Source organism: Mchenga conophoros, linkage group LG2, assembly GCF_057382185.1.
Source record: "Mchenga conophoros isolate Kocher_MC1m ecotype Shallow Benthic linkage group LG2, M_conophoros_male_GT1.1, whole genome shotgun sequence".
Taxonomy (NCBI): Eukaryota; Metazoa; Chordata; class Actinopteri; order Cichliformes; family Cichlidae; genus Mchenga; species Mchenga conophoros.
The window spans coordinates 31,969,016-31,987,015 of record NC_140527.1 but is presented as its reverse complement, the minus strand read 5'-3'; the positions used below and the strand labels follow the sequence as shown (position 1 = coordinate 31,987,015).

The following is an 18,000-nucleotide window of genomic DNA, read 5'->3' as shown; positions in this document are numbered from 1 at the left end:
CTGTCTGTGCTATGGTGCCTAAAATGATACATTCTTTAATTTTAATGTATCAATCTCTACAAATGGCATGAATCTCATTATATAAATTGCTTGTATTATATTGCCATGCATTATACAGTATTGTTGGCAATGTTCACACCCGTGTCTATATTTCTCCTGCTGTGATTACTTAACGGATGCATGTCAGAGCTTGATGAATATGGAAGACTGATGTACTGTACAGTTATTATCGTCAGGGTTTAATCAGTGCTGAGTGATCTCAGTTGTTCCTACACTCTCTGTCAATCAGCATTAAGGACAGGTCACATTAGGCCTCAGTTATAGCTGAATGTGGTTTCATACTTCTGGTTTCTAAGAGAGGTTTGAGTGACAAAGTTGTCAAGGGACCAAGAAGGATCTGGCTACAACTCTGTCTTATTTAAAAGTAGAGATGGACCGATCCGATATTACGTATCGGTATCGGTCCGATACTGACCTAAATTACTGGATCGGATATCGGAGAAAAATAAAAAATTTAATCCGATCCATTAAATATCACGAAAGCACCTCGCAAAACTTGCAACACGCCGTAACTCACCTCAGAATGTTAGCAGTCGGAGCAGTATGCATCACGTGATAGAGCGGCTGTGGCATGCCGGACCTGTCGGTGGTCTGGATAGCATTTGGAGCTTCGCTAGCAACCTGGCATTTCATCTCCGACAAAGTTATCCCCGAGAGAAGTAAAGCAAGTGTGTAAGTCCATCTCTGAATGTTTGTAAAGCATTCCCACGTTAAGCTTAACAAGCGACTGCCTCTCGCTCTCCGGCTGCTACTTCAATCGTGAAACTGCTTAAATGATCAGCTGATCGGCTTTTCTGTCGCGAGTCCGTCTCTCTTGTTTGTTTTTGGTCCACTTTGCACCAGAAAGAGGAAACCAGCGGCTGAACAACAGCAGCACGTTTAAGCTTGATAAGCTGTTGTTAGAATTTATTTAATATTACTTTCTACTCCAGGATCTTTTTCTACGTAGCTGACGCTGGTAACTGTGCAGGGGCGGATCTAGCAAAGTTTAGCCAGGGGGGCCGATAGGGCATTAACAGGGAAAAGGGGGCACAAAGACATACTTTTCTTTCTTATTCTCATTTAAAATGTCGAGCTTTTAATAAATAATTATCTGACACCCAAAGTTTTAATTTGATGTAAAAGGAATAGAAGTCAATTACTGTATATAGTGACTATTAAGTCTAATATATATACCCTAGTAAGCTATAGTACTTTTTACTTTGGGAAGGTACCATCTGTGCAGTCTGCAATTTTGTTGAAGAAAGATGTTGAATCTATTTAATATTTCTTGAAAAATAATTGATTTCTGTGCATTTTTTTTCACACTGCATCAAATTAAGGTTGATTACGTCGATTAAGCATCATGAGGTGGCGCGTGAGGGGTGGTTCCTTATTTTTTATTTATTTATGTTTGTTGTTGCTGGGAGTTGGAACCCTATTAGTTAGGTTGCTTAATATTTACGCTAAGTACTCTTTAAAATACCAGAATAGGGAGGATGGTGTAGGTCTAAGTTTATTAGATTGATCAGTATTGCTGAACTATGAAATATTTTTTTTGTATACAGGTATAACAGAATAGCTTTAGTGTAGTTGTTGTTTTAAACTTGAGTATGAACTTGCAGACTTGCAAAATGCAGCAAGATATTTTAAAAAACAGTTTTGTTGATTAAAAAACACTATATCGGATTCATATCGGTATCGGCAGATATCCAAATTTATGATATCGGTATCGGTATCGGACATAAAAAAGTGGTATCGTGCCATCTCTATTTAAAAGCAGTAGTGAAAAGATTATATAAGATATACGTAACAGGATTAACCTGCAAGTGAGCCGGTGTTTGAATGCACCAGAAAAAGCTGCGTTTCTTTCATTATCAAAACAGCTGTTTGAGCTTAAATGTTTAAATTTCACAGGCTTACAGCAGCTTAAGGTGTGTGAGTACACTGATTTTTTTAAACCGTTTGCTTGGTGGTCCAGTAATCCCCAATGATTCCATATGCTTTATCTGTAGTTACATAGATATATTAAGACATGCTAACATTAAAAAAACATAATAGTCATATTGCTGTCCCGTCAGGCTGTCTCTAAGCACTGTTCTCAGTTCTGCTTCTTATGAGATGAAGTGTTTGTTTGCAGCATTTCTCTTCTCTTCTCTTCTCTTCTCTTCTCTTCTCTTCTCTTCTCTTCTCTTCTCTTCTCTTCTCTTCTCTTCTCTTCTCTTCTCCTGTATCATGCTCTAATGCATTATTTTATGCTGCGTTACGTTAAATTAGCTTTTGCTACATCACATTAAGTCTCGTGTCACGGCTTACTTTAAATGCAATGCGATAATGCCCGCAACCAACCAGCGAAGACTGACAGTCAAGCCTGTAGAGAATTAGCAATGTAAACTGGATTTGTAAACTGAAGGAGTGGCCTGCGTGTGGATAAATATGTGTGTTGGGCTTTTTGAGAGCAGGAGCCATCTGCCAAGCCATTTTTGACTGTTGTTATACACGCTGACCCAGAATAGCTGTGGTCATTGTAGAGCCTTGGGTCGATGGTTCAAAACGTTAATGACAGAGAAAGAGGTAGCTGCTGTCGGTTGGTAATTTGTGAATGAGAGACATGGAAAAAAGGGATGGATGACATTTAATGGAGCAAAATGAAAGGAGTTCAGTCATTTTGGGAAATGCCTCTGTCTCAAGGGCTCCCTCTGCCTCATTTATATTCTGATGCTTATTTCTGTGGGATAATCTCAGTGGAAACTGAATGCATACAAGGGCAGGAGAGGGACACACTCTGTGAACACTAATAATTCATTGTGTGAGCATGCGTTACTGTTAACTACAGATGAGAACCTGACAGAGCAGTATTGTATTGTAAATCATTGGGTTTCCACTTTACTGCTAACCTTCCAAATTTCGAAGGTTTCTGGGAGTATTTAAGACTGAATGATCCCTATTGAAGTTGTGGGCTATTGTATAGCATCAGTGATAACTGCAGAAGTGGATGCCATTGAAGATACCATGACAAAGAATTGCAACGTTTGAGTAAATTGGATAAACTATAATATAATCTGAACAAATACAAAGCAGGATTTAAAAACCAAGATCAGATATAGGCTTAGCTCGAGCCAGCAGCTTTGTGATGTATTACTCTCTGATTAGAGGGCACTGGGAATAAATCTGCCCATCAGTCAAAGCAGTGAGGTGGTTGACCACAAGGCTTTCATCTACATTGATCTGTTTTGGTTAAATTGATCAAAATGGTGTAGCAACTAATGCTACCAAGAGAGTAATTGGTCAGTCAATTTTATAGTCACATCGAACATGGAACAGGGGAGGAAGGCAGAGTTGAGTGGTGGCAATTAGTCTGTGACTCATAGAGGGTGACTAAGACAGGTGGAAAGAACGAGAAAAATAACAGACTGTGTGAAATATAGGGATAAATAAATAAAAGCAGCAACCCAAAACAGCACGCAAAGCATTAACTCATGATAATATCTGGTATATGGCATCCTTGTACTTGGTGCAAGTTTTTGTTTTTCAGGTAAACATGACAAAAATGCCCATTTCGTTTTGGACAAATCAGCAAATACCAACATATACTTGGTGTAATAAGGCTTTTTTGCTATAGTGGGATATCTTTATGTGTATATGTTCTGTATAATTGGAGAAAACCCTGAAGAATAGTCATTATATTCAAGAAAACCCCTTTTACTGAGAGATTGTGCACTTTTTCTGGGGTGATTTATATCAACCTCATAGCAGAAATCACAGTAAAAAATTGTAGTTGCAGGCATCTTCACCACTGTGTATCACCATCACTCACTAGTGTGCTTTATCATCTGTAACGTATTGGCCTGTAATTTTGGGAGAGCACTCATTCACACAGTCAAGGCAATCTTAAGCACCTCTTTTTTTTTATTCTGTCCTACTAAACCATTTTGAGATAGATTTTTTTTAAAGCTTTTTTAAATCATGCACGTCAAATATATTTTACTAACGCAGTGTATTGAGGCAGTAATTAAAAACAGGGAAGTGTGGACAGACAGGCACAGCATAAATACGCTCAACGGAAATGTACAGCTGTAAATTCGAAATGGGGTTTAAAGACGGAGTAGAAGAAAAGTGATGAAGGGGGGTGGAATACAAATGAAGGATGGAGGGAGAGTGGATGAGAGGAAACACCCATAGTGACACGAGAGAGACATTTAGTCATCACCAAGCGAGAAGACAGTTGGCCGCGTCCCAGCCCCCTATCAGCTCGCAAGATTTACTTGTCGTTGGGCCCCCAAACCTCATTATCGTCGTTTCTATCGCTCTATCTTCCTGCAAGCACAGTACAACAACCAGAGGAGGAAAGAAAAAGAGGATCGAGAGTAGGAGAAGGGAAACTCGGATTTACATGCCTCTTGGAAACTTATACGGCATCTCATTATCATGTGCGATTGTTTATTGTGTTTGACTGTCAAATGAGAAAAATGGAAAAGAGAAAGGATGAGCTGGCTGCTGAGCCATCAAAGCTGCTTTCCGTGTGGTGGCATGCCAGCATGGGTGCTTGTATGCTCTCACGAACTTGGTAATGCGAACACATAACCACCCTTTTACACAGGCACAAAGACATTCAAGCGCGTACACATCAAATAGTGGTGAAGGACCAAACCATACATATAAAGGACAATTCACACTTGGGCACACAGGCATCCACTGGTATTAAATAATCAAAGCCTGAGATTACAGCTAGAATAAATAGAAATTTTGAATTGAATATAGATGAGTACTTGAAGCTGTGCTGGTGTGTGCTTGGAATATGTTGCGTGTCGTGCTGCAGCACCTGTGTGTATGGGTTTGTGTGATGGCTAGAAAAAGGTTAAAATTCATGTCAATGTTTGCTGCAAGACCTTGATTTCCATTTGTTTTTCAGTGTCTGCTGGCGAGACTCTCGTCCACAGCATGGTAGAACTGATTTATTGCATTGTTGCACTGTAGGCTACAACTTGCAACATGCAACTAAATCATACAGGAAACAGGAATGAATAAGCTAGAAAAAAGTTAAAATTCATCTCCGTGTTTGCCGCAAGACCCTGATTTCCATTTGTTTGTCAGTGCCTGTTGGCAAAGTTCTCTTTCACAGCATGGCTGAATTGATTTATTACGTTGTTGGAGTGTAGGCTACAACATGCGACTAAATCATACAGGACACTTGAATGTAAAATAACAGGTGTGTTTTTAAAGTGCAAGCATTGTTGCATTTACCAATGTTAGTTTTAGTCATTGTAGTCTCGCTGATTCAGTACGAAATCAACGTTTTTTTTCTCTCTCTTTCTCTTTTGCCTTTTCTTCCTCATTCCTAACATTTTTTTATTTACTTCCACCAGATGGACACAGTTTTTTAGGTAGCAAGTAGTTTGTTTCAAGAAAACCCACCGCTGTTGGTCTGTGGGTTTGGGTTGTCTTATATGCTTTTGTATTGCGTAATCCAAGACTGACTACATGTTGCTGAGATGAGGCATAGCATCTATTACGGAACTCATTGTCCTTCTTGTGTTTGAGGACAGTTCCCATCAGCTTCGGCAATATGTTTAGAGTTGTTGTCATGCAGCAAAATGGATTTGGGAGCAGTTAAACGCATTGTGATAGCTACAAAGATGTAAAGATGTACTTACAGTCCCTAAAGGCTCAGAATTGCACAGTACTGTATTTCTATTGATTAAATGAAATACAGAGCTGGCAACGAGACAGACTGGATGATTGGTTTATAATTAATTGATTACAAACAGTAGTGACAGAGCTACAGAAGTGGAAGTGGAATAAACTGAATTAAGACACTTTGCATTAGAAACTGTATTATGGTAGAAAAGTACTCTAAGACCAATGATAATAGAAGATAGTCGTAGTCATAGACTCTTGAGGCCTTTGGGGGTTTTTTTTGCCAAGAAACTTTATCCACTAAAAATATCAGGTAGCTTAAATAAAACTTAGAAGAAAGACAGGAATGTTCCATGATATTTGATTGACTGAGACAGGACTCTTCCAGACACTCTAAACCAAGGCACAATGTACATTCCAAATTCCTTTAATTTTAAATATGTTTATATTGTCTAGGCTTTTGCCCCCTGGTAGGGTCTCCCATGGCAAATTGGCCCTGGGTGAGGGACCAGACAAAGAGCGATTCATAAGACCCTTATGAAAAGGACACCGAGGGAACAGTTTACCCTGCCCGGGATAGGGTTACCGGGGCCCCGCCCTGGAGCCAGGCCCGGGGAGGGTGCCCGAGGGCGAGCGTCTGGTGGCCGGGCCTTAGTCCATGGGGCCCGGCCGGGCACAGCCCGAAGAGGAGACATGGGCCCATCCTCCCGCAGGCCCACCACCCGCAGGAGGCGCCATAGGGGTCGGGTGCATTGTGTGCCGGGTGGCGGCCAGGAGCGGAGGCCCTGGAGGACTGACCCCCGGCTGCCAAGACTGGCAATAGGGACATGGAATGTCACCTCTCTGGTGGGGAAGGAGCCTGAGTTAGTGCGTGAGGTTGAGAGGTACCGGCTAGATATAGTCGGGCTCACCTCTACACATGGCTTGGGCTCTGGAACCAGTCTCCTGGAGAGGGGCTGGACTCTGTCTCAGTCTGGAGTTGCCCCTGGTGAGAGGCGGCGGGCTGGGGTGGGTATCCTAATATCCCCTCGGCTTGCTGCCGGTACGTTGGGGTTTTTCCCGGTGGACGAGAGGGTTTGTTCCCTGCGCCTTAGGGTCGGGGAACGGGTCCTGACTGTCATCTGCGCTTATGCGCCGAGTAGCAGTTCAGAGTACCCAGCCTTCTTAGAGTCCCTGGGGGGGGGGTGCTGGAGGGTGCTCCACCTGGAGACTCTGTTGTCCTGCTGGGAGACTTCAATGCTCACGTGGGTAACGACAGCGAGACCTGGAGGGGCGTGATTGGGAGGAACGGCCTCCCTGATCTGAACCCGAGCGGTGCTCTGTTATTGGACTTCTGTGCTAATCACAGTTTGGCCATAACGAACACCCTGTTCGAACATAAGAGTGTCCATAAGTGCACGTGGCACCAGGACGCTCTAGGCCGTAGGTCGATGATCGATTTTGTAATCGTATCAGCAGATCTGCGACCATATGTTCTGGACACTCGGGTAAAGAGAGGGGCTGAGCTGTCAACTGATCACCACCTGGTGGTGAGTTGGATCAGGTGGCGGGGGAAGACGCTGGACAGACCTGGTGCACCTAAACGCATAGTGAGGGTGTGCTGGGAACGTCTAGCAGAGGCCCCAGTCCGCGAGATCTTCAACGCACACCTGCGGCAGAACTTCAACAGCATTCCGAGGGAGACTGGGGACATTGAGTCCGAATGGACCATGTTCAGCGTCTCCATTGCCGAAGCTGCTGCATTGAGCTGCGGCCGCAAGGTGGTTGGTGCCTGCCGTGGTGGTAATCCCCGAACCAAATGGTGGACACCAGAGGTGAAGGGAGCCACCAGGCTGAAGAAGGAGTCCTATCGGGCTTGGTTAGCCTGTGGGACTCCGGAGGCAGCCGACAGGTATCGACAGGCCAAGCGGAATGCGGCTCGGGCAGTGGCTGAAGCAAAAACTCGGGTGTGGGAGGAGTTCGGAGAGGCCATGGAAAAAGACTTTCGGACTGCCTCGAAGAGATTCTGGCAAACCGTCAGACGTCTCAGGAGGGGAAAGCGGTGCTCTACCTGCACTGTGTATAGTGCTGGCGGAGCGCTGCTGACGTCGACTGAGAAAATTGTCAGGCGGTGGAAGGAATACTTCGAGGACCTCCTTAATCCCACTGACACGTCTTCCGAGGAGGAAGCAGAGTCTGGGGATGAGGGGAATGACCCGCCAATTTCCGGGGGCGAGGTCACTGAGGCAGTTAAACAACTCCTTGGTGGCAGAGCCCCTGGTGTTGATGAGGTCCGCCCCGAGTTCCTGAAGGCTCTGGACGTTGTAGGGCTGTCCTGGTTGACACGCCTCTGCAATGTTGCGTGGAGATCAGGGGCAGTACCTGTGGATTGGCAGACCGGGGTGGTGGTCCCCATCTTTAAGAAAGGGGACCGGAGGGTGTGTTCCAACTACAGGGGGATCACACTCCTCAGCCTCCCTGGGAAAGTCTATGCCAGGGTGCTGGAAAGGAGAGTTCGTCCGTTAGTCGAACCTCGGATACAGGAGGAACAATGCGGTTTTCGTCCTGGTCGCGGAACACTGGATCAGCTCTTTATCCTCTCCAGGATACTTGAGGGTTCATGGGAGTTTGCCCAACCAGTCTACATGTGTTTTGTGGACTTGGAGAAGGCATTCGACCGTGTCCCTCGGGGTGTCCTGTGGGAGGTGTTGCGGGAGTATGGGGTGTCTGGCCCATTGCTACGGGCCATTCGATCCCTATACAACCGTTGCAAGAGCTTGGTTCGCATTGCCGGCAATAAGTCGGACTCGTTCCTGGTGGGTGATGGGCTCCGCCAGGGCTGCCCTTTGTCTCCGGTTCTGTTCATAATTTTTATGGACAGGATTTCTAGGCGCAGCCAAGTGGCGGAGGGCTTTCGCTTTGGTGGCCTCAGAATCTCATCTCTGATCTTTGCAGATGATGTGGTTCTGTTGGCTTCATCGAGTGAGGGCCTCCAGCTCGCACTGGAACGGTTCGCAGCCGAGTGTGAAGCAGCGGGAATGAGGATCAACACCTCCAAATCTGAGGCCATGGTTCTCAGCCGGAAAAGGGTGGAGTGCCCACTCCGGGTCGGGGATGAGTTCCTGCCCCAAGTGGAGGAGTTCAAGTATCTCGGGGTCTTGTTCGCGAGTGATGGGAGAAGGGAGCCGGAGATCGACAGACGGATTGGGGCTGCAGCTGCAATAATGCGGACGCTGCACCGGTCCGTCGTGGTGAAGAGGGAGCTGAGTGTAAAAGCGAAGCTCTCAATTTACCGGTCGATCTACGTCCCTACCCTCACCTATGGCCACGAGCTCTTGATAGTGACCGAAAGAACGAGATCGCGGATACAAGCGGCAGAAATGAGCTTCCTCCAAAGGGTGGCTGGCCTCTCCCTTAGAGATAGGGTGAGAAGTTCGGCCATCCGGGAGGGGCTCAGAGTAGAGCAGCTGCTGCTCCACATCGAAAGGAGCCAGCTGAGGTGGTTCGGGCATCTGACAAGGATGCCCCCTGGGCGCCTCCTGGGTGAGGTGTTCCAGGCATGTCCCACCGGGAGGAGGCCCCGGGGCAGACCCAGGACACGCTGGAGAGATTATATCTCTCGGCTGGCCTGGGAACGCCTTGGTATTCCCCCGGATAAGCTGGAGGAGGTGGCTGGGGAGAGGGAGGTCTGGGCCTCTTTGCTTAGGCTGCTGCCCCCGCGACCCGGCCCCGGACAAAGCGGATGAAGATGGATGGATGGATGGATGTCTATTCTGTAAAATAGTCAGATGTCTATTCATATTAAAGTACAGAATTCACCTGCTTGCTGCTACTACTGCACATTCACCCAATGTATATACTATTATATATATATATAATGTTCTTCCTCTACCCCCCCATTTTTGCACATGTCGAGGAGCGTGTCAGGCTACATTTCACTGTGTGTTATACTTGTATAACTATGCATGTGACAAATAAAGAACCTTGAACCTGAACCTTGATTGTACCACCAATCTGAGCCTCATTAGCATAAAAGGAAGGTTTTGTAGGTATGAAGACAAACGTTTTCCTTCAGGGTCAGAGTGTTAGGTCAGAAACCTAGACAAAGTGTTTTTTTAACAGTAAATAGCCATTATTTTAAATGCCCTGTTAAAGAATGGCCTAGACCTGGAGCTGCACCCCATGGTCACTGATGTTCTTACAAGACTGGAGGCCCCGAGGACCAAAATGTAGTTCAAAGAAGTCTCTGAGAGAGCTGCTGTTCAGACAGAGGCAGCAGATATTAACATTCCTGATGTTATTCCAGGCCAAGCAAGGTAAAAAAGAAATACCTGCAAAGTTAAAGGCACTGCTCTGCATCGGTGATTGAAGACTATCAGGCACACAGTCTGAAGGACCATAACTAAGGCAGCGTGTACTTCATTTATATGCTTGCATTAAAAAGTTCTATACGTGATTTGAAAAGAAAGTAAAATAAAAACAGACAATTGTCACTCACAGATCTATCAAAGGATGTCACAGAAGAGCAAGCTATTATGGTACTCTTATTTATCAGTTTTATGAATTTTAAGATGGGACATAGCTGCTGACTGAAATGGCTCTACATACACGAGCTCAGCATAGGTTTTGCAGATTTTGTTCAGGGTGTATCAAAAAGAACCATCTTATTTCAAAAGGCTATATTTATTTTCAGCTGGGGGTAAATTTTAAAATACTTGGCTGAATATAAAGTGTTATATACAGAACTTAAGACGTTCACAAGTGCTTAGTAGTAGTAGTAGTTATAGACTGAACTGAACTTAAGAATAGTGATTTTCAGTCTAACTTTTTCACATTTTTGAAGCTTTTCAGCCTGACTTTTACTCCTTTTTTTCTTCTCCTTTTTTCCAGCTTTTGTATTTGCTTTAAACTACACTGAAAATGGACTGTGCAGTGCTTTTATGTTATTATTGGCCACTCAGTTCAATTCAATTCAGTTCAATTCAATACAATTCATTTTTATTTATATAGCGCCAAAACACAACAACAGTCGCCCCTAGGCACTTTATATTGTACAGTATATCCTATAATAATAGATGCAATCCAAGCACTCTACACTAAAAACAACACTTACCACTTTCTCTACATCACATCACATTACATCCAAGACTGTTAACTTGGATTCAACAGTTAACCGAGCATGCATTGCATGTCTTTGGACTTTGAGAGGAAACCAGACAACCCAGACAAACCCCAGGCAACCACAGGGAGAGCATGCAAACTCCAAGATTTGAACCCAGAACCTTTCTCCTGTGTGACAGTATTAATCACTGCACCATCTTTTTTTAGCTACAAGTACGTTATTTAAACAGAGATAGACTTTATTAGTTACACACTGCTCAAATTCTGGGTAAATTACTGCAGCACAAGGGCCAGGTTAATTAATTATTTAGAACAGAATAAATTACAGATGTATTAGAAAAATTAACAAAAATATATAATGTACAAATAAAAAGCCAGCATACTATACAAAACTACTCAGTGTGCTCTAAGTCGAGTTAGTCACTTCCTTTGTCCTTCACAGCACTGGGTCAGGGTTGGCTTACGCCTCAAAACTTGCTGTGTTGGTTGTGTTTCCATAATGGGACATGTCAAAGTAATGCAACACAGGTTACTCTATGAACGCCTCCCACCTCATCTTCTCGCCATTTCACGTTCTCTCCTGAGAACATGTTTCACCCAAAATATCAACTGGGTTCATTTGTTAGATCAATAAAGCAGCAGGTGGCTTTGGGGTTATTTCACCAGGGAGTAAAGTGCACAGGTTCACTGGTTTAATGTTAGATCCAAGCCAGAAGGCAGATGGATTAATTCCCAAGCCAGATCACACAACCTTTCTGCTATAAAACACAACTCATTGTTTTCGCTGTCTGAAAGGACAAAGATGATGAGTTTCTGCTTTGATGGATTAAACAGATTTAGCAGGGTTGCTAAAATGCAATGCTCACAGAATCTAAACCACCATCCTCCACCTTTCTAAAAGCCAACACAAGCCGTTAGGCCATCCTGTTTCATTTTTTGTGACACAAGCTTTTTCTTTTCTTTTTCTTTTAGCCACAAACAGACTGATTTGTAACTGCAAAACTCTGCTCTGCATCTCCAAACCTATATGCAGATTGTCTTAATGCACTCACAAACTGGAAATTATTTGTGCAAATGTTATTCATTTATTCATTAAATGCTTTACACAGCTGCAGATCTCCTTTCAGATTCAAAAATTAAATCTATTTGTTCAGATATTTTTACATATTCACTGATTTAAATATTAAATGTCTTGGCACATTCGAATATAGTGATGCACAGCAACAATACTCTTGGCTGGAGTCTCCTCCCTCCATCTTTGAGTCATTGAGGGCATTCGGTGACGCATGCATTTTCCCTTTTTGATTCCCCTTCCTCTCTTCATGTTTGTGTGATAAAGTGAGTGTTGGGATGAGGATCCACTCAGCAGGCCTATAAGGCTTAGCTCAGTTATTAATGGAACTAACGAGCATCAGCCCAAATGAGCTTTTAATGGGCTCTGTCTACCTGCAGCTACAAAGAGAGGGATGGAGTGGAGGTGGTGGGGGGGGCAAAAGGATGGATGCAGAAAAGACAAAGGGTGAGGTCAAAGTATTTAAGCAGAAAAATAGATAGGATCAGTTAATGTTAGATTCCAGTAGGGTAGCAGTTTTCTTAAATACCGGCAATTAATGGTTAAACATTTATTTAACTCTGACTACAAGGTGGTTTGCCTAACTTTTACTGGCTTCAAAAAGTATTAGAAGTGAATTCCTGAAGGATGCCTTCCTTAGAGGAACCTTTCCAGACATTTCTGCTGATGACCTGTGTGGGTCCAGCTTCTATTATGGACAGGCATTTCATTATCACCTTAACTATTGCTTTTTGCCCTTTGTCAGCTGAGATAGGATCAGCCCCCCTCGTGACCCTATGCAGAATAAGCAGTTAATAAAATGGATGGATGGATTTCATTATTAATGGAAATGGTTCTTTTTTCATACCTGTGAAGGGATCATTGGTTTTAGTTCACTTTGGTACACTATCAAATTCAACTTAGGAACTTGAGACTCATTACTTCCTCCTCATAGCTTTTGCATAATAAAAGTTGGGTTGTTTTTTTTTTTTGCTTTTTCAAATTAATTCAGGTAAACTTGCCTCATGACCTCTAAATAATTTTAGGTCTGTCATTCATATGGTGAAGTCAGGCTCAGGCTACAGAACTTCTTCATTTAGGTACTAAATGCCAAGGTTCAGCAACATTGGCTCACAGTGAGAAAATCCCAAATTAAGTTCATTTTCCTGTTGCTTCACCCTTGACAATACAAAGGCTTAATGCTACAGTTGGTCTCTAGGCACTCCACAATAGCAGCTCTGAGAACTTAAAAGAAGTTGAATGTCGACCATATATTTCCATACAAGGTTCTTATCTGCATACCTGTGTGTAGTAAAAGCAAGTTTTCCGAGGCATAGCAATGAATTTTAAGGTGAATCACCTTACTATTTAATTCAGTAAAATCTTTGCAAATTCATTGAAAAGCTGGAATGACATTTTAAAGTCTGTCTTCTATTAGTCTAAAACAGGCTGTGAAGTCTGTAAAGAACATGGTCCAAATCCACAGTAGAATTTCATGTCTTCACACTTTGGCCTTTCTTCTTTCTTTCTGTCAGGTTTCAAGAAAGTTGATCTTTTAGTTTCTGTGTAATCCTGATAGAAAAATGTGGCTGGTTGCTCATGGGAAATAACTGGTTTGATCCTTTAATAGTCAGTACTTGTATTTATCTGTTACAGCATTCTTGGTCCTGCCTTCGGCCTCACCATTAAAACATCAAAAGGCAGAAAATTTGTATTTTCTAGCAGGACAACTACCCACCAAGTTTACTGACAAATTGCATCCTTGAATAATCTTAGACTAATAGATTTCAAGAAAATGTGTTGTTTACTGCTTTGTTAAGTGTAGTAAAAACTTGTTTTATTTATTCACATTTCTTTTTGCTTCACTTTCTACTGCAATACATTGCTACTTTTGTAGTTCCCTATAAATCCCAAAATGACTTTGAACAACTGCCAGAGAAGAGCTGCGAGAGATGTATGATTAGGCACAGATGTGAGTGCATACTGTTATAAGACTAGTGACTGTTTTTAATGCTCTTGCTGCTCAAATGTTGGTAAATTTAATGTGTTTAATTCATTCCATTGTATTTGGAATCAAAGATTTGGATTCGTCAGAAAAATGGGAAAGAGAAAATAATAGTTCGGTGATTGATGTGTTGACTGTATCTAACAAAGCAGTGCACTGAACTGTAAATCGACACTTGATTGATATCACTCCACTGTTCAGTCTGGGGTGAGGTTTGAATTTCTTCTCCATGGTCCAGTGGCATCATTACTCATTGCTGTGTGGCTGCAGCAGTCTCCACAGGTGTTTGATTGGTTTTTCAGAGAGGAATAACACTGAAGTAAATTTTTATGGTCTGTCTTTTGATATATATAAATGTAAACAGTTTAAAACTCCAAAGGACTAAATTTTTAACAATCTTCCTGCCATATCCTGCATTATGCTGATTTTCCTTTATGTTTTCTGTTGCTTTAAACTATCTGTCTTTGGCCACCGTGTTTAGTGTTGTGCTCTTACTTATACTCTTTGCCTTTTGTTCCTACAGAATGCCGTGATGTGTTGTTACCCCTGATGTTGCGGGAGCTGAGTGGGGCACTGGTCACAATGGCTGACGGCCCACACGATGAGAGGAAAAGCAGTTTGGAGCTCCTCAACAACATCCTCGAAGTCCTCAGCAGGAACAATGTGGTGAGACACAACGCAACCATTTATATAAAACACTGATCTCATCTCTCATTTGTGGAGAGGATTAAGGGTACAGTTAATTTAATCTTTATGCAGCTGGTCTTTTCCCACACTTGTTGTTCTGTGTGACTTCGTATACAGCCAAGTCCCACAGCCACAAGCCATTACAGAGCTTTTTCTGTCCAATCTCTCTACGTTGCCACTCGCTTCCCTGTTTTCTTGTTTCTTTCATTTTGATGATTTCTGTGTAATTGTAGCAAATATGCTGTAGCAATAATTACCCTTCATAACAGCAGTCCCAGTTTCCCACAGATACAATCAAATGTCAGTGGGAAACAAAAATCAGATCCTAATTTCACTCAAGTGACTTGACCTAATCTTTGGAACCATCAATAACTCCAGAGTTTATGTAGAGACAATAAACATATATCGAATGGTGAAAGGTCAGGCAGAAATGTACAATCTTCATTTATAGTAAAGATTGTTTTAGGCCAAGCAGACAGTTCAGCAGAATCTGATGAGACACTGAACCTACGGGGTATCATTTTGTCGGAAAATTCGTCTATCTTACCTCCATCATCTTTGCAGAAATGTGAGTGTAAAAATGATCCAGTCCACAGATTAGATGAAATTTCCTTTGTCTCTTTTTACTGGATCTCCTCGCTAATTGGATAAATTGAAACTAGCCCGGAGCTCTGTTTCATCCCAGTTGAATCTACAGAAAAACCATAAGCTGTTTTGTCTCCAGCCATCCTCTCATGTAATGAAGCTAGCCTTGACTAGGGATGGGTATCGTTTAGGTTTTATCCGATACCGGTGCCAAATCGGTACTTTTGAAACGGTGCCGGTGCTTAAACGGTGCTCAAACCGGTGCTTAAAGAATGGAGAACACAAAATTGGTCCAAAAACCTCTCATGTTCAGCTGTTTTTTGTAAAAAGATAACAATGTTAGCCTTTTCTGCAGCTATGGGGCATATATGGTATCACTCTTGGCTGGAAGCAGTGCTTAAACAATGGAAAAAACACAAACTTTGTCCAAAAACCTCTCATGTTCAGCTGTTTCCCTCTTTTTCTTTGGTCATTTTAGCCTTTTTGGCCAGGGTGAAGGGAGTATCTGCCATCAAACAAGAAGACAGCCGCATGTAGCTATGATGATGTTTGCTAGTTCACCTTACATGCATTAATGTAATAACGTGGTTAGCCTACTCAACGTAAATTACACGAACAACATTAAGCTACTCACGCAGAGAAGAACGGCTGCTGCTGCCATCATCATCCATCATCATTTCTGCTACACTGGCAGGGCTAGGAGGCAGGACTCTCCTCTTCGTGTTTTTGGGTATGTTGCTAACTCCGGGTCCGATAACAGGCACCACACCGCAGTAGATGCGCTCGGTGTGAGGTCTCGCAGCAAGCTATCAAATACAGCGCATTTCTTGGTTTTTGAAAAAAAAAACGCTATGCGTCGCCAGGTGTTTCATCGGATTCGAGGTGTTACCTCCTTTGACAGTATCAGCTTAAAGCACTTGTTGCAGGCTGCTGAGTTTGCATCTTTTGCTGTGAAGTACAGCCAGACTGTTGACCGCTTCACTTTGGGCATTTTTAATCTGTAGCTCTGCATAAAAGAACGTACGTACCTAGCCCCGCCTACTATCCTCGGAAACGTAAAATGATTGGCTAGAAGTGTATCACAGCTCAGGAAAAAAAAAGCACCGAAATAAAGCACCGAAATGTGCGCTGCTTTTCGGTCTGGTTACTACCGTTTATGTCAGAATCGGTGCCATCATGGCACCGGACACCGGTACCCATCCCTAGCCTTGACCAATTAGAATTTATTTGATTTTGGTTCGCACGTGTTGCTGCATGTTTGTATGTTGAAACAAAATGCAGTTAGCTCTTTAGTTTAACACTTAATTGTCAAGGGTAGTGTCGTGGATGAGAGAAGGAGGACCCAAACGCTGGACTCACAGGCAGGTAGGTGAAGGTGGATGTTTATTGCCGAAGGAGTGAGCAAACCGTACAGAGGGAGGAAATGGCTGGCTGACTGAATGAACAAAGGACTGACTGACTGACTGACTGACTGACTGACTGACTGACTGGACATACAGACGACATTGACATCCGACATACATCATTAATGACCCGACATTGAATGGGTAGAACAGAGGGCTTAAATACACAGACTGGTGATAATGATGATAATGGGAGACCGGTGAGTACACAGCTGAACATAATGAACTAATGATAATGGGAAGAGGACTGAACATAATGCACACAGACCAAGGCTAACACAATAAAACAGGAAGTGGAACAGGCAGTAGATAAACAGTGAACATGAACTAAGAATACTGGGTCAAAGACCCAGAAACCCTGACAGTACCCCCCCCCCGCCAAGGCCGGCACCCGACGGCCAAAAGAACGAAAAACCAGAACAGGGCGGGCGGAGGGGGCCCAGGACGGAGGGACGGAGCCCACACAGAGACAGTTCAGGGGGCCGACCGTGCGGACGGCAACGGCGGCGACGTGGACACAGTTCGGGGGGCCGACCGTGCGGAAGGCGACGGCGGCCACCCAGGCGAAGAGGGTCCGGGGGCCGGCCGTGCGGAAGGCGACGGCGGCCACCCAGGCGAAGGCGGTCCGGGGGCCGGCCGTGCGGAAGGCAGCGGCGGCCACCCAGGCGATGGCGGTCCGGGGGCCGGCCGCGCGGAAGGCAGCGGCGGCGGCTCTCCAGCGTCAGGCGTACTGGCCGAGGCCCGGTGGGCACAGGACCAGTCAAGGCGGGACCAGGCGAAGCACAGGCTGAGGCTGCAGCAGACGAAGGCTCTGAGGCTGCAGCAGACGAAGGCTCTGCGGCCGGGCCGGGCGTGGGTGCAGCTGAGGCAGAGGCCGGGCCGGGCGTAGCTGAAGCCGAGGCTGAGGCCTGACCAGTCGAAGTTGAAGCCTCTGGCTGGAGACAGGCCGGGCCAGCGGGTGCGGAAACCCCTGGCTGAGGAGCGGCCGGGCCAGCGGGTGCGGAAACCCCTGGCTGAGGAGCGGCCGGGCCAGCGGGTGCGGAAACCCCTGGCTGAGGAGCGGCCGGGCCAGCGGGTGCGGAAACCCCTGGCTGAGGAGCAGGAGAGCTCACAGCTGGCTCTGGGTGCTGTGGCTGCAGGTCCGGGAACCGAACAGGATGGTGTACGGGCGACTGGGAAACAGGAGGCGACTGGACTGACTGGACAGGGGACTGGGAAACAGGAGCAGACTGGACAGGGGACTGAGCTACAGGAGGTGACTGGAGGACAGGAGGAGACTGAGCTACAGGAGGTGACTGGAGGACAGCAGGAGACTGGACAGCAGGAGAGTGAACTGACTGGAGGGAAAGCTGAACAGCAGGTGAGGGAACTGACTGGAGGGAAAGCTGAACAGCAGGTGAGGGAACTGACTGGAGGGAAAGCTGAACAGCGGGTGAGGGAACTGACTGGAGGGAAAGCTGAACAGCAGGTGAGGGAACTGACTGGAGTGGAGA

General features: G+C 44.7%; 1 protein-coding gene across 1 annotated transcript in view; it reads left to right on the top strand.

Annotated features, from left to right (window-relative positions):
- Nucleotides 1-18,000, top strand: part of dock2 (dedicator of cytokinesis 2) — a 103,991-nt gene that overhangs the window by 30,260 nt on the left and 55,731 nt on the right. Inside the window, exon 25 of the mRNA XM_085295265.1 lies at nt 14,356-14,498. Within this exon, the coding sequence (XP_085151391.1) occupies nt 14,356-14,498 (143 nt within the window). The remainder of the gene's footprint in view (nt 1-14,355; nt 14,499-18,000) is intronic.